Source organism: Leptopilina heterotoma, unplaced genomic scaffold (assembly GCF_015476425.1).
Source record: "Leptopilina heterotoma isolate Lh14 unplaced genomic scaffold, ASM1547642v1 Lhet_381, whole genome shotgun sequence".
Taxonomy (NCBI): domain Eukaryota; kingdom Metazoa; phylum Arthropoda; class Insecta; order Hymenoptera; family Figitidae; genus Leptopilina; species Leptopilina heterotoma.
The window spans coordinates 387000-408660 of NW_025111056.1; the positions used below are offsets into that span (position 1 = coordinate 387000).

General features: G+C 30.2%; 1 protein-coding gene across 3 annotated transcripts; it reads right to left on the reverse strand.

Moving 5' to 3' along the window:
* Positions 1-432: 432 nt before the first annotated feature.
* Positions 433-20760, reverse strand: LOC122505971. 3 transcript variants are annotated; one of them, XM_043617890.1, is made up of 5 exons: positions 20551-20760; positions 17416-19263; positions 5206-5439; positions 4609-4674; positions 433-3252 (listed from the first exon to the last, which is right to left on the reverse strand). In XM_043617890.1, exons 2-5 carry the CDS (start codon positions 19069-19071, stop codon positions 3079-3081), a joined length of 2130 nt encoding a protein of 709 aa, XP_043473825.1. In that variant the 5' UTR covers positions 19072-19263; positions 20551-20760; the 3' UTR covers positions 433-3078. The 3 variants fall into 3 exon arrangements, with proteins under 3 accessions (XP_043473825.1, XP_043473826.1, XP_043473827.1); XM_043617891.1 differs by having other exon boundaries at positions 20666-20754; XM_043617892.1 differs by having other exon boundaries at positions 20652-20674.
* Positions 20761-21661: the final 901 nt, after the last annotated feature.

Consider the following 21661-nt stretch of genomic DNA (forward strand, 5'->3'; position numbering starts at 1 on the left):
TTCCTCAATATCACAGTGGAATATATAATTATTATCGTGGGAAGCACTGAAAAAAAATTATATTGTTAATTCGGATATACGAGTATTATTGTTGTGATTTTAGTCCGAACCAAGAAGACTATACATATAGGAAAGCAAACTTGGCTCCAAATGTGCAGTGCGGGACTGTAAGTGGGAACAAAAGTATGGCGTGGAGTGAGTTGCGCCAGAGGTAAATTTGTGTTCTGTGCAGACAGCTAATGTACGCAATCATCTCTGGCACAACTCATTGCACGCCAACTTTGTTCCCATTTCTTGCACCTATCCTAATACTCCTCTTGATTCTTCTATATAGTCTCCCTGGCTGAAACAGTAATACTGTATGTCTGTACCATATTTACCAATACAATAAGTGGTAGAGATATGTATGTAAGCTGCATAGACAATACTATAAAATATTATATTATTTATTAGATCAGTATAATGTACAAAAAATTTATCAACTTTGTATAAATATATATACATTGCAATAAATTATATAGATTTGAATTTTCAATGAAATATTGATTCAGTGAAATAATTTTCGCTTTTCTTTTCAATGAAAAGTGCGCCAGCTCACTTTTGGCTACCTCTATATATCAATGAAGTGAAAATTCACTAATTCGCAGAAGAACAAATTGATTTGATTTATAATGATTTCTATCGATATAGCGAATCGTTATAACTAGAAAGAATAATTTTGCAAGGGAAACATAATATATTGACAAGACGTTTTTCAAGCTGCCAAAAATTATGAAACTCAAGTTACCAATGCCATAATTTACTTATGGACGAAATTAAATAAAAAATGCTTTAATTTTCTAGTAATTGATTGAATTGAAAAATCATTTTTAATAGGATGAAATAGAAATATTGATTACACGCAGCTCAACAAAAAAACAAAAAAATTTTGCGCCTGGGTTTATATAATGATTTTTTTATTTATTATTCACTAAAATAAAGGAACAATATACATATTCTTTATAAAGTTTGCTTTTGTAGTAGTTGCAGATATGTTAAGGGCGGGGACATCTAAGTAACTCACGAAAATTGGGCATATTTTTAGGAATTTTTTTTTGCTCAATGAAATGGTCAATTAGAAATCTGTAAAGTATGTTTTAGGGGCCGTTTATAAACTACGTCACACTATTTTGCATAATTTTTTCACCCCCACCCCCCCCCCCCCTCTCCACGTCACAAATTTTACATGCTTTGGCGTCATTTTTTCTACAGAACCTCACAAAAAATTAATTCCACCCCCCCCCTCTAAAGCGTGACGTAGTTTATGAACGGCCCCTTATTCCATGAGTATTAATATGCAAAATACATTTTTTTTTAAATGTCATTGCCAAATGGCTTCTGTGCAGCATTTTATTGGAAGCCTTCTGTTTTTTTTAGGGTTCCATGGCCGGACAACTAACGTCCTCAATTTTTGATTTGGAAAAAAACCAAACTGTTGTCATTTTTTATACATCAATAGCTATCGACATACGTAGGATATTTTCGATATTTTGATTTTTTGCAAAATGGTGCGTGATTGAACAAAAGTGACAATTTTCAAAAAAAAAAAATTCACAAAATTGTTGATAAAAATAAAAGTAAGTAATATAAAAAAATCCTACGTGTGTCGATAGCTGTTGATGTATAGAAACTGACAACATTTTCGTTTTTTTCCAGATCAAAAATTAAGGACGTTAGTTGTCTGCGGCCATGGACTCCTGAAACGAGACGCTTTCCAATGAAATGCTGCACATAGACACCATTTTTTAATCAAATTTAAAAAATTTTTTTTATTTTGCACATTACCTACTCATATGCAATATTCATGAAATGGTCAATCATAAATTTTCAAAAATATATAGTAAAAACGTTCTCCTATCTACAAAAACAAACTTTTTGATAAAGTATAATTTTTTTCCTCATATCTGTCGATAAATCTATCATAAAAAATATCTTAAATGTCAAGCGCAAATTTCATGTTGACTTGTGTTATCTTTTCTTAAGATAAATTTATAAAGAAAAAGTTGTTTTATATTTTTGCTTATAGACATTAAAAGGGTTATTGGTAACTTGAGTTTCATCAAAAATTTACAAAACTCGTTATAGGTATTTGTTATGTATAAATAATATCCATTGACGGTCGTCAATGACTATAAATCAAGTCTCAGTCACAAGGGTGATTTCAGCACTGATTATTATATGCTGCATTGTTTACATTGTATATTGCAGTTGTAGCACCTTATATTACAGTATTATATATTAATATTGACATTAGGAAGCATTAAATTCACATTGAGTAAACAATTATGAGCAACATTTTTTCCGAAAGCAAACTTTCGAATTTTTGTACATTTCTTTCTTATACATGTAAACGCACAACATTCCAAGTCTCGTTCCAAGTACACTGAAACCTCACTTATTTAAAGTCTCGTTTATTTGAACCCGTTTTAGCTTCAGTTACTTTCAGTTAGGATCAGCCCTAACCCCACTTATTTTAGCTCATGCGCAGTACGCGACCAATGGAAAGATTGCTACATTTCCATTGGTTGAATTCAAACAAAACCAATCAATCATGTCAATTTATCGAATTACGTCACCAACATAAGTTATGCCTACCAAAGTACAAATAAACGCGACACTTCGTGTCGAATTGCGTCATCCATGTTCAATTAAGTGAGGCTTCAGTGTAGCACGTAAAATTATCTGAACATCACTGTAATATTACATTATGGATATTCGTAATGGAGTGATTTTACTGTGATATAAAATTGTCTGATTATACATTGATATTGAGGTAATATTTCGATGGCTTTCCTTTATATTTTTCTTTGCTTGCTTTTTAAGAAACAAATTTCTCAGTTTAAAAGTAATATCACGCAGGTCATATTACAATGACATGAAGGTAATATTGCGTGCTGGTTGAGGTGTTTCTTTTTTGTCTTACCACGAGGATACCAAGATTTATTCTCCTTGTAAAATTGAAGAATTTAACAATATTTGCAACATTTTTTGTAGTCTGTTGAATTTCATAAACGACGTCGCGCAATTAGATCGCAATCTCTAACAATGTTGACAGCGAACTAAACCCGCCTCATCGCAATTCATACATTTTAAAGCTACAAATTCTGTAGTAAAGTCGTTACGATGGACGGACTTTTTGCTGCCATTACAAGTTGGACATGGAAGTAACCTGTAGCCACCACAAATTTTACATGTTGAACATGCGTCTGCGCTCTGAAATAATGAAACATTTTAATGAAATCTTTTATCAAATAAACTTTTAGAGAAGGTATACCCTCGACTTGATACTCGTATTTAATTAATAAAACTAGACTAATTCAAATGTTAGAGACGACACTTGAATTTTTCAACGCATGATGAAAAAATGGGAGTTGTACAAAATTATGTAACTTGATATTTTTAAAGAAAATTCTAATAAAGATATACAGTATACTGTTTTAAAGTGTTGTATACGAAGAAGAAAACGTCTTTAGCGAGGAATGCGAATGTGAGAAACTCACAAACGACCTTTGCGCGCTGCAAGGTAAAGTCTTGATGGCCTGACACCAAAATTTATGAGCACGCTACTTTACGTCAGATATAGAGAGAGGTAGTAGGGAATAGATACCATGAGATAAAAGTGAAAGGATTGTATAACCTTGCGTTTCCCTTGCACAGCGTTATGTGTTTATACTCTTTTACAAAATGCGCTTTCTGCCCAGTATAGTATAACTATAACCTGTCGCATTAATTTGACACGAAATATTCATGAAACATTTAGGAGCTTTCAAGTTCAAGTTTTTTGCTTTGTCTCAAATTTTTTTGACGATATTCTTTTCGTCGTCTTGTACTTTTTTTCCACTTACAATTCTTGCACTTGAAAGTTTTGGCTTTCAGAACCGAAAGGAGGTTGAGTGAAATAATGGTACAGAAATAAGAAAATAGTCTGTAGACGCTTCACTGCGCGCTCTTATATTATTAACAACATCTCTCAATGTAATGCTTCAGAAACTATATACACCAATAACCGTTATAAAGGCAGTGAATAGCGGACGATCTCTCTCACAGTTAAGTATCCAATGCCATTGTTCAATGCGTCTATTTTACCTACTTTACTTTTGTTCTCCCTACTATTTTTTGTTGTTATTGGCAGTGCTATCACTTTCTCTGGGATATCTTCTATGCGAATCAATAAATAATATATATATATATATATATATATATATACACTTCCTAGACAATATTATTGTTTTGTAAATTTCAATTTTATAAAAACACTACAATCACTATTCACTGATTAAATTAACCAGCATTCAAATTAATTTAACCAAAAATCTAGTTTATCTATTAAAATATACCTCTCTCTATATTCTTCTGAATTTAAAAAATTTTTTTCCCTTTTTTTAATTAATTTATATTGAATGTAATTTTTATAACATCATTATATTTAATTTTTTATATCTCAAAACACTTGAGACATTATTGGTTCTCCATCTTTACCTTTCAAAATGAAAAAATATTCAAATAATAAAAGGAAATTATTTTGTTTTATAAATTGACAGAAAAATGATAAAAATGAAAATAGTTCACCTTATATGGTTTCAGCATAAGGCGAAGTTCCCCAGTTTCATTTAATCGTTCTACCGTATCTGCATTCTGTGAACAAAAATAATATTTTAAATATATCATTCAATTCAATGACCATTATTATTCTTATCGTCAATAAAACTATTTTTCTCTCCCTCTTTGAATGTTATGAAACCCTTTAAATTTTATATAACAAAAATTTTTAAAATAACTTGTACTCCTTTCAGAGAAAGTTTTTTTTGTGCAATTTCCTTTCAACAATTATTTGTAGTTTGTAGATAGATTTGTAATCAATCATTTTTACCAATTAAATTTTTCGTTTAAATATAATAGGTGCCTCCTATAGTAATTGAAACATTCTTCCTTGAAGATTACCTACTATGATTCTTTATAGGATCCCACGCGTAGGAACAAACCGCATTTAATATAATAAGATTACAGCAATATGTTTTTTTTAAATTTGCTTTTAAACATAAAAATTTATTTCTTTGATTTAAAGAAAGATTTCTTAAACCAAAGATTTCTCTCGCAGTTAACAAAAAAATGGAATAAAATTATTTCTTTAAATAAAAGAAATTTTCCTTTGACCCTATAACTCACCCCGATGTACTCTCCATCAATGAAAAGTTGAGGAACCTCAATTGTAGTAGACTCCATCCTGTCTCTTAGTTCAGTCTGACACTCAGTACTCATAAACATATCCCTTTCTTCGTACCTTACCAAATGTGTTTTTAAAATTTGTTTCACTTTCATACATGCATAATATGTTTCCCTCACAATTCCCATAGTCGTTGAGTAAACGACAACCTTTCCTTCATCTTTGACTTTGTAATTCTGAAAAACAGTTGAAAACAATTACCATTTAATTATTATATTATTTTTAATAATAAATTATGCTTATATAAACTACTTTCAATTCTTTAGCATCGAGTTGATTATTTTTTATTTATAAATAAAATTGGAAATAGTTGTCTGTAACTGTAATATTACATAAAAATAAAAATTAGATGAACATTTTTGTGTAATATTACAAGCTACTTGAATTTTACGGATGCGCAGTATTTTTTTTTTTTTATCATCTCTAATATAAGGATGCTCAGTATACTTATAAATATATATTTAAGAATATATCGTATCTATATATAATAAAAATTTCATTAGAAATTAAATTAAATTTTTTTAAATAAACATCTCACTTGCCCGGCAAGTTGACTGCAATTTTGCAGCAAATCGTCATTTTTACCTTGTAATAAGTTTTTTTTAAATAAGTTTTGATACGTTTTTTGTCTCAATTTCATATCCTAAATGATGCAGCAAGTTTACACTGTAAACTTCCAATAAGAGGACATTTTGTTACTTGCTGCAAGTTTTGATATATAAAAATCGTATATTTCTTCTTCAAATTAAAATTTTATTATTATATTTAATGATTTTGCGTTATTTATCACAAAAAGACTAATTTTTACGTTTCAAAAGTATGTAGCAGTAAAATGTTTGCAATGATGTTTATGAAATTTACTCTGTTTTTCAAGATACTTGCCAGAATAGTATCCGCATTCCAAAGAGAATTTCACCTCAATACTTTATTCACAATCCATAGTCATGACATACACCTCAACCATCTCAATACTATTCTGTAGAGAAAGGGCTATGCTGCGTTACATACTATATATATATATATATAATTATATATATATATTGTATATACAATTGTAGTTGGAAATGTAAATGGAAGTTGTGGTAGAGGTGTCAATTTCAATTTTTTATCAACTTGTATATTTTATTATGTATTAACAGATTGCTTTAACAATAGGTATAGATAATGATTAGCGGTCTATAATTGTCAAAGAAAGTCAATAAGAGATATTCGGCCACAAAACAATTTCTATAGTAAATTTCAATAGTTTTTAATTACTTTCCTTATAGTTCCAGAGTAGAAGGCTTTTTGTCTCTCTTAGTACATATTTGGAGAATGAAAATAATGGTTTATTTTCAATTTTTATTTAATATCATAATCTGCAGATAGGATCAAATTCGAACCTCCAAAAAGTTAATTGTCAAATGGCGGACAGTTCATCTCAAAATTGACAACTCCGAAAGAAAAAATTCAAACTGCTTTTTAAAAAAGAAGGTGTCTTGCATAGAAATCCGCCACCGTTAATGAAAAATCGATTAAAATAAAAAAAATAGCTGATGTTTCAATATTTTGTTTCAAAGTAAACAATGATTTTCATTATTTTTCTCGTCTGCAAAAATGTTTTTTTAATTTTTTGGTGAATTTACATAGAGGACAAGCTAACAAACATAACGACTTAAGATTTATTAAAATCTGTCCAGTAGATTCAGAGATGAAGTGTCCGCCATTTGAGAAAACGTTATTTTGAGAAAAAAGCGTCTAAACCTTATATCATCCCAATGGGAAGTAAACGATTGGTTCAATAATGGGCCATGCTTGGCGAACTCCGTTCCATTATTGGAACATTAATGGCAACCATCATTGGACCACCAATGGTTTAAACTTGGGATGATCACGCTACTGCCAATGATCGGTAGCCAAGCATCGGGCCAATATTAGTTGCCAAGGAATTGCCAAGGAAACAAAATCGATTTTTAAAAGCTTGATTTTTTATTGGCAGCCAACAAAAAACCAAGGTTTTGAAAATTGATTTTTTTTAATTATTAATTAAAATTTATTTTCAAAAAATATATTTTTCAAAAATTAATTTTAAAAAAATATATTTTTCAAAAATATATATTTTTTTAAATTAATAGAACATATTAATTTAATTTGTCACCTCTGGTAAAACAAAGATGAAAGACTGATAAATTCCCTCACTTTATATCTTACAGTGGAGGGATGACTGTGAATGTCTTTGCGAGAGAGGAGCAGGTACTTATATAGAGCCAGTGAAACAGGTCACAAGCGAGAAGAAATCACTAGCATGCACTCTGGCGGCGCTTGTCGGAACTGTTTTCTGGCGCGCATGCATATCCTGACGTTATCGACACAGCGCTTGGCAACCAACGTTGCGCCACTTCCGACAAGCGCCGCCAGAGTGCATACTAGTGATTTCTTCTCGCTTGTGACCTGTTTCACTGGCTCTATATGAGTACCTGCTCCTCTCTCGCAAAGACATTCACAGTTATCCCTCCACTGTAAGATATAAAGTGAGGGAATTTATCAGTCTTTCATCTTTGTTTTACCAGAGGTGACAAATTAAATTAATATGTTCTATTAATTTAAAAAAAAATATATTTTTAAAAAATAAATTTTTGAAAAATATATTTTTTAAAAATAAATTTTAATTAATAATTAAAAAAAACCAATTTTTAAAACCTTGGTTTTTTGTTGGCTGCCAATAAAAAATCAAGCTTTTGAAAATTGGTTTTGTTTCCTTGGCAATTCCTTGGCAACTAATATTGGCCCGATGCTTGGCTACCGATCATTGGCAGTAGCGTGATCATCCCAAGTTTAAACCATTGGTGGTCCAATGATGGTTGCCAATTGTTTTGCCAAGAAAAAACCATTGGGTACCAAGCATGGCCCATTATTGAACCAATCGTTAACATTGGCAACTTCCCGTTGGGATATGTATCGTAAGAGGCCATCTATAAATTAACTAAAATTTTTTTGCAAATTGAAATCCCTCTACTTCTCGCATGTCAGACTCTGTTACATACACTGTAAAAAATTTAGAGAGTTAACAGACTCGGGAGTTAAATTTTTCGAGTTAAAAATCAACTCCAAAAGAGAGTTAATTTCTAACTCCCTTCATTTAACACCCGCGCGAGTTATTTTTTCCTTGGGGAGTTGGCATTTGGGTGTGAAATTTTAACTCTCTTTATTTAACTCCCCAATGGGTGCGACTTTTATAGACCCCCCGGGGGAGTTAAAATTTAACTCTTTTTTTTTACAGTGTACATTAGCACCACTGTTTCTGCTGGTCGTATAATAAACACACAGGAAAAAAAAAGTCTGACTCCGTTTACACCTTAAATTCAGCCCATGTATTTCACATAAGTCTGTCCTTGTTTAACGGGACTGACTCCGTTTACATCATAAATTCAGCCTCAAAAAGAGGCTGAAAGTAAAACTTTTTTTTTAGTGTGCAGCTAGACCCCCACTATCCTCTTAAAGCCTTACTTAATTTATCAATGGCTCATTATATTTATTGAACATTTTTTGAAAAATTTATTCTTATTACTTACAATTGGTTATGAACACTTAAGGAGGTGTTTTTTAAAGCCTTAAGGAGTTAAAAAAAACAATTAAAAAAATTAATTTTTTTAAATTCCAAGTACCTTATTATTCATTTTCTTTTATCATTATTTTATTAATTAAGCTAAACAATGAAAATTGTTCACTATTATCAAAATTTTTTAGAAACAAAAGCCACTCTATTTAATAAGTGATTCCCAATTTATACATATTTAAACCTCTGAAATGATTGTGGATTTTAATTAATTTCTCAAAATCCACTGAAATGTACAAAATAATTTTTACCGGAAAATTCCCTTAAATTGGCAATTGTTTACAAGGGGGGTCGTTTTGAAATAGAATGCCTCATATAAGATCTTGCATCAAGAATATATTATAGAGTCTTTTAATCATAATATGAACTTGTACTATATATTTTGCGCAAAGAATACAAAGAAAATTCATGTGCAATTTAATTATAAAAACTTGAAGGCTGCACATTTCAGAAGAAAGTAGTAAAAGTTAAAATTTTTTTTAAATATTACATAAATCATTTAATCAGTCCCTATTTCAAATGTGAAATATCTTTTCTATGCGTGTTCATAGTTATTATATTAAATAGATTTTCAAAAATTTAATGTACATATAAAGTTTGTTTTCCTCTTTTCTTCATTAAATTTACACTTTATTAAATTATTTTCATAGGTAATCATGTAATATTACATTAATATTACTGCGTACAGCATTACCGCGTAATATTACTGTAATACTCCTGGTAATATTACCATCATGCGGACATTTTAATATTATTAAAGTAATATTATTACATTTATACCAACTTTTTTCAATAACTATCTATAAATATTCACAAAATTACTTATAAATAGATTGCATACCCTCCTCAAAATTGCTTTATTCATTTAAAAGTGAGATGCTTATTTAAGTATTAAAGACATACATGTCAAATGTGTCTGGAGACGACTATATACTTATCGAGAATACAAAACTCAAAAAACATAAGGTCCCTTTTCTCGTAAAGCGTCATATATATATATATATATATATATATATATATATATTAGAGACGAAAGATTTTGAAGACGATTTCACCTTATAATATTACTGGAGATCAGGTCGCTATCTGACCGGATTATACCGTTACTACAAATAAAAACCTTAATTTCAGTGAGTATCTCAAGATTTCTTTTCGTTCAAAATATATATATTTGTCAAATGAAAGAACCTTCGTTTCAACTTTTTGTAGGAACTTTTGTATTTATTTTATCAAAATTTATTGCTTTTTATTTAATCAACCATATGCATATAATTATGTTTATGTTCTTATTTCTATATATACATCCCTTTCGTTTCGACTTTTTGTAGTTTTTTATAGAGCTTATTTAAATTCTGCGAGTGCCTATTTCATTAAAGCATGAATGTTTAGTTGTAGTTTTCAATAATTAATTATTACATATTTTCTTGATCAAAATATGAATATACGAAATATCAAGTGACATTTTTCAATTCATTGTTTCGCAAGACCTATCAAAAAGTGAAAGAAGAATAGAATCAAATCAGCTTTCACTGACATCCTTTTCGAAAGTATTTGTGCCTTCAAACTTAATTGTAAACTCTCAAGTTTCCAAATACTTTCGAAAACTAAAAATCGTTTTTAATAATCCGTTAAAAACTAGGAGAGCAATCTTAAATTTTACTCATCAACTCAAAAGAATATTCATTGGCTCTATTTATTATATGAATAACGTATGGATATTTATTATCAATTTTAATCGCACGCTTGTAAAGCAAATAACAAAGTCTTTTAATAAAAATAAATTGGGCGAATAAATTGTTTTACATTTAAATTCCTCATAAAATAAGCCGCGTGTATGTACACTAAAAACATAAATTTTTGTTCTGATAATAATTGTTTACTTATTTGAGCTGAATAATTTTATATGTTTAAGAGGATTCACCTTTTTAATTTTTAACCTCTAGGTATTTTTTAACAAAATTGTGCATATTTTGCATCGAATAAACTCGAAACATTAAAAATATTTTTACATCAATTTCTTTGCAGAATATTTTTTAACTTGAAATATTTGTTTACATTAATTATTGTAAATTAAAATTCTGTTCTGTGACTCATATTGCAAATGTATAATAATTAACGGCTATATTTAAGAAAGTCAGTTGTCTTGATTGCCATGCGTGCCACTCGGATCTTAACAACTTGTGTATACTTTTGTAACGGAACTTCATCATCTGCGAGTGAGGAAAGAACTAACGAGTAAGAAGGAATATTTGCTTCATGCCGCTAATTTCATCGCTGTTATTTTAACACCATTTGTCTGTTAGGTCACGTGTGACCACAGCAATATGTTACTTCATCAGCTATTTTTCTAGCAAAATTGAACCTCCAGATGGAGACACTTTGTTGGCTCGCAATCTTCAGAAAAATATTGATTCTTTTTGAGTTGCAACAACATTCAGCTAAACTTTTTTATCATTTCAAACATTATAATAAATGGATAGAACTGGAATGCTTTAATGTTTTACTTTATGAATATTCAGAATCGAAAACTGTATATATACATATAAGAATCTCACGACAAGAAACACACAAGAATTACGCAGCACTGAGATGGGAAGCGCATGGCCTTTTTACTTTTTATTTTACTAGTGTCTCGACTCGTACTTTGTTGCTTCCACGTTTCCATTCAACATGTCCCTTTTATTGAAATTTGTATATAACATATTAAAAATTATTTTAATTTTCATTTAGTTTCTAAAGTTAAATTAATTAAAATTAAATAAAAATTGCAACTCCAATGATATTGAGAAGAGTGTGATTGCAGATGTATTATCTAAGAAGTATAATAGTTGTCCCCTTCTAATATTATTAATTGGATCGTTTTCCAGAGTTCAACTATAATTTGACATATTATTCAACCCTTTCTTTCAGTATAATATTTATAAATTCTTTTTCACCTATACAGGGAAACAATTTGCCAAAGTTTCGTGTTAATCCAATAAATTTAAATTTTACCTCACTTTTTTCACTCACTTTTTTTTTTTTTTATGCCCCATATGTACACTGAGAAAACGATTTATTTGATTCAAACAAATTTTGTTTAAATAAAACTTGAAATATTTTTGCTATACAGTCAAACAAATTCAAGTTTAATTTAAACTAAAACTTAAATTGGTTCATTTATAGAAATAATATATTTAATTCAAACATAATTTATGGTTGATTTTAAATTATTTATAATAAATTTTTAAGTTTTAATCAAATATAAAATTTTTAAATATATTTTTTGTTTAAACCAAAACAGAAAATATGTTTGAATTAAACATAATTATTCAAACAAATATTATTTGTGAATCAAAGAAGTAGATATTTTCTATATATTAGGATTAAGCTTACAAACTAATTTCAATTAAACAAAATCATTTAAAATTATTTTTTTATTTGAATCGAATATAATGTTTTCTCAGTGTAAGTTTTAATGTTTTTTTTTAATTTTCATTTGAAAATTGTCAATGCTTATTTCTTATTTCGATATATTCGACCTTTTCTCGCAAATGTTCTTTTTCAAAAAAGCATTAGTATTAATATAAATATTAATATTAAAATAATAAAATTAAAAAATTAAAATGTTTTCTATGTATCAACTAATTCCATTGAACCAAATATCAATTGTTGTATAAAGCAAATGAACATTATTAAATTCAACAAAAGTAATATGTAAATGTAACTGCATAAATTCAATATTCATATTACGAAAAGTGTACTACTATATTATATTTGAGTTACTATAAAAACTAAGAACATTTAACCGCAACTGAATAAAGTTAATTTTACAATGTCATTTTTTTAAGTCTGCAAGACACTTATATAGTGTTTTAGCATTTTTAAATATTATACAATTATTTTTCATTTTTAAAATTGTGCATATAAATTAATATCTCAACTATCGTGATCTAGCGACATCACCATTTCTTTGACCCGCTTTCTCTTTTTCCAGCCGATTTGACTTTAATATATGCACTTGACTATTCACCTGCGCATATTTTCTTTAATTGGAAAATTCACGCATAGGTAATTATTTATTCTTCTGTATGCACTGAGAAAAATTGACATTCTAGGTAAATATTAAAATAAGAATATGCATACAGAATATGCTAGTTAAAATATTAGGACATACCTACAGCAGAAATACAGTTTCTTGCGAAACAAGGAATACGGCTGAGCCACATATTACATAGCTTAACTCTTTAATTATCAATATTTTAAAGAATCACATTATATTTTGTCGCGTTTGTAATTATTAAAAAACTATTCAGACGCCTATAACAGAATTCCATAAATAAAAATTTTAATTCTATAACATATGAGAATTTCATATATTATTATCGCGTATATATATATATGCTCTGATAAACGTAATACTCTCATGTACTTTCTTCGGTAACATGCTAACCATATTAACAATCAAAATAATTCATTAACAAATGAATGAAAATGAAGAAAGTTTAAATGTAAATTTTTATTAGAGAATTTATAATTATAGAACTAAAATTGAAAACTGCATGTTTTTGAACCCGTAATTTTTCTACACTAAAAAAGTAGTCTTCTGTTACTAACAAAAGTGTTAATTACCTGTGAGCAGAACCGGGTGGTATCGCAGTAATTTGTATAAAACATTGAATTTTCTTTTAATATCTATTCAATTATAATCTTCTGAGATTGTTGTAACAAAAAACACTTGATACTTTTTGGTGAAAATTATATTTGTTGTAATCACATTAGTTAATTTTGTCATGTTGAATGTGAAACATTGCAATGCCTTGAAACAAAAATATCGATTCAGATACAATGGAATATATTGGGTACATTTTATTAATTTTATATAACTGCATACTGCCGTACAAAATAAAAAAGTCTATAACTGACATTTGCTTTTAGGTTGTTTTTCCCGTATACAAACAAGCTAACATCAACCTAAAAGCAAATGACAGTTATAGACTTTTTTATTTTGTACGGCAGCATAAGATTCGGTTCTGCTTCGCATTGCATTACATAAAAGAAATTTATTTAACATTTATAGGTTACTGTTTGCAAAAAAAAAAAAGATTTGTTAGAAATTACTCTGTAGTAAGCCCTGAAAAAGATGTTCTGCTTGACAAATTTAATGCAATATTAAATTTAAAAAAATATTCATCTTTTTTGGCATAAAACTCTAAAGTTGTACAACTTTAAACCTCGTAGAATATTTGGGGTCTCTCAGACCTCCTTTTTTACCCAAAAGCATTTTATCTATAGGTATATTTTAATATTTTTAATAAGGAATTTAAAGTGTTCACGATCTCACTTGACAAAATCTAAACTATATTGAATGCAGACAGTGGTACCCGGTTTGATTTATAAGTGGCCGACTATACACTATACCTTTCACCGTACTACGATACTTTTTGTAGATCAATTACAAAATTCAATATAATTCAATTGAAATTTTAAACTTTTAGCATATATAGTGCATTTTTTTGGGCGAATATAATTAAAATCTCGACTAGAAAATATTTAAATTTAAACATGCTTAAAAAATATTCACTTGAAACAAAAATAAAACAAGTTTTACTTTGATTAGGATCTTGTCTCTCTAAAACAAAATCATTGAAATTTAACTGATTTTCAGTAACTCTATTCTTGCGATTTGAATCAGTAAAATTTCACTGAAGATCAGTTAAAAATTATTTAAATTTTCAGTAATTTTTTTATTAGTAAATCAGTGATATATGACTGATATTTCAATAATTTTCAACTGATTTTCAGTGAAATTCCACTGATTCAAATCGCGAGAATAGAGTCACTGATTCTCAGTCAAATTTCACTGATCTTCAATGGATGGTATATGTACACAGAGAGAAATTTATAGTAGTGGGTAACATAATTGAACCCCTTGATGCAAGAACCAGACATAGACCGTTGGAATTAAATGGGCTGCGTCTGGTTCTTGCATCAAGGGGTTCAATTGTGGTTAGGGTGACCATCTTTAATGCTACGTATACAGACAGCTATCTAGATAGTCACCGTTACCATCAATATCATCAGGAGTAACATCTTGGTAGTAAGGGGTAGCATAACTATATTTTTTTAGCATCTGTGATGGTTGGCAGTAGCATAATGATAGTATCGTGTAACATCATCTTTTTAACATCAAAATCTGACTATCCATTTCTCTCAGTGTATACCAAGTATTAAATATGTATTCTGAAATGGGTCCCAAATATATATAACCCGATTTTCCTAGGCAATTCGGGTTTTGCCAAGGCCGTTTTAGGCAAATTGAAAATCAAACTAAATTGAATTAAATTAAATTAAATTTATTGCACAAAATATTACTATGACGCAATTGATCATAAGAAAATAGTCTTAGTTGAAAGAATTTCTTTTTCAATTTACCAAATGGCTTGTATTGAGTCATGCATTAATGTAAACAAATAGTAAACGAACTGTTCTTCATAGCTCACTATTAATTAGTGTCTCTTCTGACTTTAAATTGTACTTACCATTCGAAATAAGTAACGAGAATTTTATTCAAAAATGGAAAAGCGATTTTTATGCGGCGGTTAATTTTTTTTTTAAATCAATTTTGTAACTCCCGCAACTTCTAAAATGTCATATCTTTTCAACCTTCTGTACTTAAGGCTACTTTCTACTCCATTTAATTTTCCACTTTTCACATCCTTTAAAATCTCATCATATTTCTCTTGCACAATTATTTTATAATTTGCAGATTTATTAACCGCCGCATAAAAATCGCTTTTCCATTTTTGAATAAAATTTTCGTTACTCATTTCGAATGATATGTACAATTTAAAGTCAGAAGAGACATTAATTAACAGTGAGCTATGAAGAACAGTTCGTTTACTATTTGTTTACATCAATGCATGACTCAATACAAGCCATTTGGTAAATTGAAAAAGAAATTCTTTCAACTAAGACTATTTTCTTATGATCAATTGCGTCATAGTAATATTTTTTGCAATAAATTTAATTTAATTTAATTCAATTTAGTTTGATTTTCAATTTGCCTAGGCAATTCGGGTTTGGTCTATGAATCTCTAGGAAATTCGGGTATTTCCTAAAATCATAGGCAAAACCCGAATTGCCTAGGCAATTCGGGTTTTGCCGGTAACATATATATATATATATATATATATATATATATATATATATATATATATATACCCAATGGGAAGTAAACGATTGGTTCAATAATGGGCCATGCTTGGCGAACTCCGTTCCATTATTGGAACATTAATGGCAACCATCATTGGACCACCAATGGTTTAAACTTGGGATGATCACGCTACTGCCAATGATCGGTAGCCAAGCATCGGGCCATTATTAGTTGCCAAGGAATTGCCAAGGATACAAAATCGATTTTCAAAAGCTTGATTTTTTATTGGCAGCCAACAAAAAACCAAGGTTTTGAAAATTGATTTTTTTTAATTATTAATTAAAATTTATTTTCAAAAAATATATTTTTCAAAAATTAATTTTAAAAAAATATATTTTTCAAAAATATATATTTTTTTAAATTAATAGAACATATTAATTTAATTTGTCACCTCTGGTAAAACAAAGATGAAAGACTGATAAATTCCCTCACTTTATATCTTACAGTGGAGGGATAACTGTGAATGTCTTTGCGAGAGAGGAGCACGTACTTATATAGAGCCAGTGAAACAGGTCACAAGCGAGAAGAAATCACTAGTATGCACTCTGGCGGCGCTTGTCGGAAGTGGCGCAACGTTGGTTGCCAAGCGCTGTGTCGATAATGCCACGATATGCATGCGCTCCAGAAAACAGTTCCGACAAGCGCCGCCAGAGTGCATGCTAGTGATTCCTTCTCGCTTGTGACCTGTTTCACTGGCTCTATATAAGTACCTGCTCCTCTCTCGCAAAGACATTCACAGTTATCCCTCCACTGTAAAATATAAAGTGAGGGAATTTATCAGTCTTTCATCTTTGTTTTACCAGAGGTGACAAATTAAATTAATATGTTCTATTAATTTAAAAAATATATATTTTTAAAAAATATATTTTTTTAAAATAAATTTTTGAAAAATATATTTTTTAAAAATAAATTTTTATTAATAATTAAAAAAAATCAATTTTCAAAACCTTGGTTTTTTGTTGGCTGCGAATAAAAAATCAAGCTTTTGAAAATCGATTTTGTTTCCTTGGCAATTTCTTGGCAACTAATATTGGCCCGATGCTTGGCTATCGATCATTGGCAGTAGCGTGATCATCCCAAGTTTAAACCATTGGTGGTCCAATGATGGTTGCCAATTGTTTTGCCAAGAAAAAACCATTGGGTACCAAGCATGGCCCATTATTGAACCAATCGTTAATATTGGCAACTTCCCGTTGGGTATATACATATTCTTAATTTCAGAATACATTTTTTTAATGTCTCCAAGAGAAAGGATTATTACTGTTTCAATTTAATTTTAATTTTTCCAAGAAAATCATGTCAAAGGGTGTCTGAGATAATTTAAACTCAATATTAATTAACAAAAAGTAAAAAATCACAAACCTTGGTTGATGGCTTTTGAAGAAAAGTTGCAATTCCTGCACGCACCCTATTCTTAACTCCACGCACAGTTCCCTTGGCACTCCTTATGGCTTCTTTATCTGAAATTTTACATCCTGCAAAGCATTCATTTTCCTTGTCATCGTTTTCGCCTTCGCCTGATACTATTGATGATTCCAAACGGCTTTTGTTGTCATCAAAACATTGTTCGTGCAAGTGAAATTTATAAAACCTATCATCATCATAAACATATTTCATAGTTGATATCGAGTTATTATGATGATTTGAATAGTAATTTTCGTCGCTATTTTCTTTATCCTGTATTTTATTTCTCTCTTCATATGTGCATTCTCTAACAATTGGTGACCAAGATTGTTGTTGTTGTTGTTGTATATTCTCAGTTGATAATGGGTTTACAACTCTAGGAGCACGTGAAATTTGTGTAGCTAAAGTTGGAAGAAAGTTGCCCACCAAATTCAAATTTGACAAGTAATTGCAACTACCTTTTGATACATCTTTGTCCTTTTGATGATTAACATCATCATCATCATCATTTAATAAAACAATATTTAATTTTGTAGATGGAACTTTTATATTACTATCTATTTTACTATCAACTTGTCCGACCTTGACGTTATTGGAATTGTTTTCAGCATCAAAGTTGGTCGCATGAGCCTCGAAGCCTTTCTCTTCTGTGTTGGCAATTCCATTCACCTGAGCATTTAATAGTTGCCTACTATTGAGGGAATCGCAACTAATATTACTTTGATTTTCATCATCTTCTTCTTCTTCTTCTTCTTCATTGTCACTGTCTGCATCTGCGCCACTGCTCGTTAAGCTTCCAGTACGATGATGATGATGATTGTTGAGTTCGACATTGGCATTTTCACTAAGAAGAATTGTACAAGAACTCTTTTTCGGCAACGGAGGCAGAGTACCATCTAAATCGCTACACGTCCCACTGTCCAAAGTATCAGAAGGAGAACACTGTCCACTGGACATGACCATGTTGGATAAAGAACTTTGAAATGACCCGTAATAAAAGCATTTGGGATTATTATTAATACTTGAATTGGTAAATCCCTCTTTTTGAGAATTGTGTTGAATCATTTCGTTTTTATTGTACTGTTGTCCATCATTATTAACATTTGTTTTACTGTTGATGATATTAATTCTCACACACCCATTCTCGGTCTCTGCACGGTGACTCGCAGCACACACCAGTACCACACCAGTATTCTGTTTAGCCAAACATTCGTCATAATTATTTATAATCTCCGACTGAATCTTATCTAAATTGAGTCGTACCGAAGATATCACTTTGCTATTTTCATCTTTAGGATTAATTCTTATCTTAACTACGTGCTGCTGCTGCTGCTGTTGGGGACACTCGAGAGTTTTCTGCCATTCTCGAACGTTATCTGACGATTGCACTTGACTGTCTTTGCTGCTACAGGTTGCAGCGGTAGAATCAGAAGCGCTACCTTCGATGAGTACCGTTGCCCCTGTCGCCGCCTCGACTGTAGACAGAGGTGAGGGGAAAGAGACAGTCTGGATTGATACAGTCTGCTGGTTAACAGCTACAACAGCCTGCTTCAGAGTCTGGCTTTTGCTTGGTAATGGTGATGGAGGAACGGTCATTCCGACTATCTCGTCCATCTGCTACTATCATTCGAATGGATATAGTTGACAAAGGCGACGTACAAGCCCTGTCTTCTTGATTAAACTTGCACAGACAAAGTTCAAATGATGGTCCTTTGCAACTTTTAAGTTTCGCAATTTGAATAATTAATCATGATTAAAATCACTAATTTCCGAATCACCCATCTGTGCGATTTTTAAGGCACGTTTCTAAAAAGAGTTGAACATTAAAATTAAATCATGATGATGATGATGATGATGATGATGATGGTGTTTTGCTAATCTAGCATTTGCATCAATCAATTTCCTGTCTCTTGTCGAGATTATCATTCTGCATTCTGACAGCATGGCGACAAAATCATTCTTATAATGTATTTCTAATGAAAGTTGCTGCTACCCATCTGCTTCAACCACTTTATATATAATACAATTAATTTATACTAATGAATTAGAGAATGTCGGTAATAATGTAAAAGAGAAACATGCAAAATTTAAATATGTCTATTAAGAATGAAGTAGTCACCATATAGGTGCGTGCAAATGTTGATAGTAGATTTCAAAGAACGCGCAATATCAACTTGTATGTATTTTAACTGTTTGCAAAGGAATTTCATCTAACCTAACCACATGCGCCTGTTATGTACTTGTAGGTATATATTTTTCCGGAAGTCACGTGTGTGCATCTATCATTATATTATGTAGGTGTAATTTTAATATGAAATAATGAAATCGAATTTTTAATAAAAATTTAGTAATGCATTATTACTAATGCTGCGTGCAAATGAATAAAAAACTAAAAACAAATGTCTGTTATAAATTTTTCCTTTTTACGTTGAATGGTAAACTGCAATCTACACAAATGGATAGACGTGTAAAATACTTGATTTGAAACATAAGCCTTGCCACACATGTGTTGCACAACTATACTTTTTATGTTGTAGTTGTTATTATTATTATTATTATTATTATTATTATTATTATTATTATTATTATTATTATTATTATTATTATTCATCAATTGAGAAATTGAGTATAGAAAAAGTACTGGAAAAAATTAGCAATCGGAAATTGAACAACAATAATAGAATAAATGTAACAAACATATATCAGTTTAAAATGTTGAATAGAAATTGAAATAAATTTTTATGGAATTTGCATTTCATTCTTAAATAAATAGTCCAAGTAGAACCAAATATGTACATAGTTATATTCTTCTTTACCGTTATTACAGAATGTAACTATTCAACTCTACAAATGTTTTATAGCATGTGTAATTGTTCTGTGATGTGCAATAGAAATTTAATTTATTCGTTTATTTCTATCAAGTACATATTACAAATGATATCCCACACTTTACGTTCCACTGAATAAGGGGTTAAAAGATTTTAATGTCTCTACATATTTTCAAAAGTAGAGAGTAGTAGCACGCATTCCACAAGAATTACACGCGAATGTAAAGAGAAATGATAATCTCCTCTCGAAAAATGCTAGACTAACAAAACACTCAAGTTTTCAACACTTGATCACTGCAACAATAATGGGGGTTCACTGATTAGCACGAAATTGAATTGCTTTCAAGATAAGAAATTAAAAAATACTGTAGAAAAAGTACCGGCCCGGTGGACGTTTGAAGAGGTAACTGTACTGAATGGCTCATGCAGCACTGTTTCTTGGGTTGGGTTGGGTGGGGTGGGGAGTAAAGAAGTGACGGGCCCTGGATATTTACTATATGAATACTGAAAAGATCGAGGTAGGGACAAGGAAAAGGGGGACGACAGAGGGATAGGAACGGGTCTCAAGAGTCCGGTTTCGAGTTGATGCTGATATATCTAGTGGTGTCCTCTGGTGAATCACGCGAAATCAACTTACCGGTATATACACATGTATCTCATTTAAATACTTGTTCTTTACTTTTCAATGAAGAGAGTTGAGTAAAAAATCAATCCAATCTATAGATTATCACAAGTTTTTGACATTTTGTTAAATCTATAAATACCTGCATATACGCTCCTACTTGTACTCTCGCAAACGGCTGAAACCAACCATGTACCCTACTACCAGGACACAGCGAATGCACCTGCCAAAAATTTCACCAACCTGCAACTCTGGTCGAACAGGTTGATCGACTTTCAGGTTCTGCAATTTGGCCTGATTATAACAGCATTTATGAACCTGGTTGTTATTTAGTTCAAATTCCTCTGGATTTTATAAAGCATTATGTGTCAATTTGCATATTGCAACTTGCTAAAAATATTATAAATATTATAAATAATATTTTGAGAAGAAAATATCCTAAAACTATTTAATTGTTGGTGTAAATATAGTTTTGTGGGATAAACTTCCGAAAATGAGTAAATAAATTTCATCCTAAAAAGCAAAATATTATCGTATTTATTACATTTATTTCTGTAAATTAATAGAATATTTAAAAGTAACTCAACATCAAAAGATACACGCATTTTCAATATATTTCGCAGACACGTATTTAAGTGGGGAGAAGGGGTGGGGGTGGGTTGTTTACACTGGGTCCTTTCAGTACCGCATGTAATTACGAAAAGTCAACCCCTTCGTACAGATTCTCTTTAAAGTTTTTTTAATTTTTCACGAA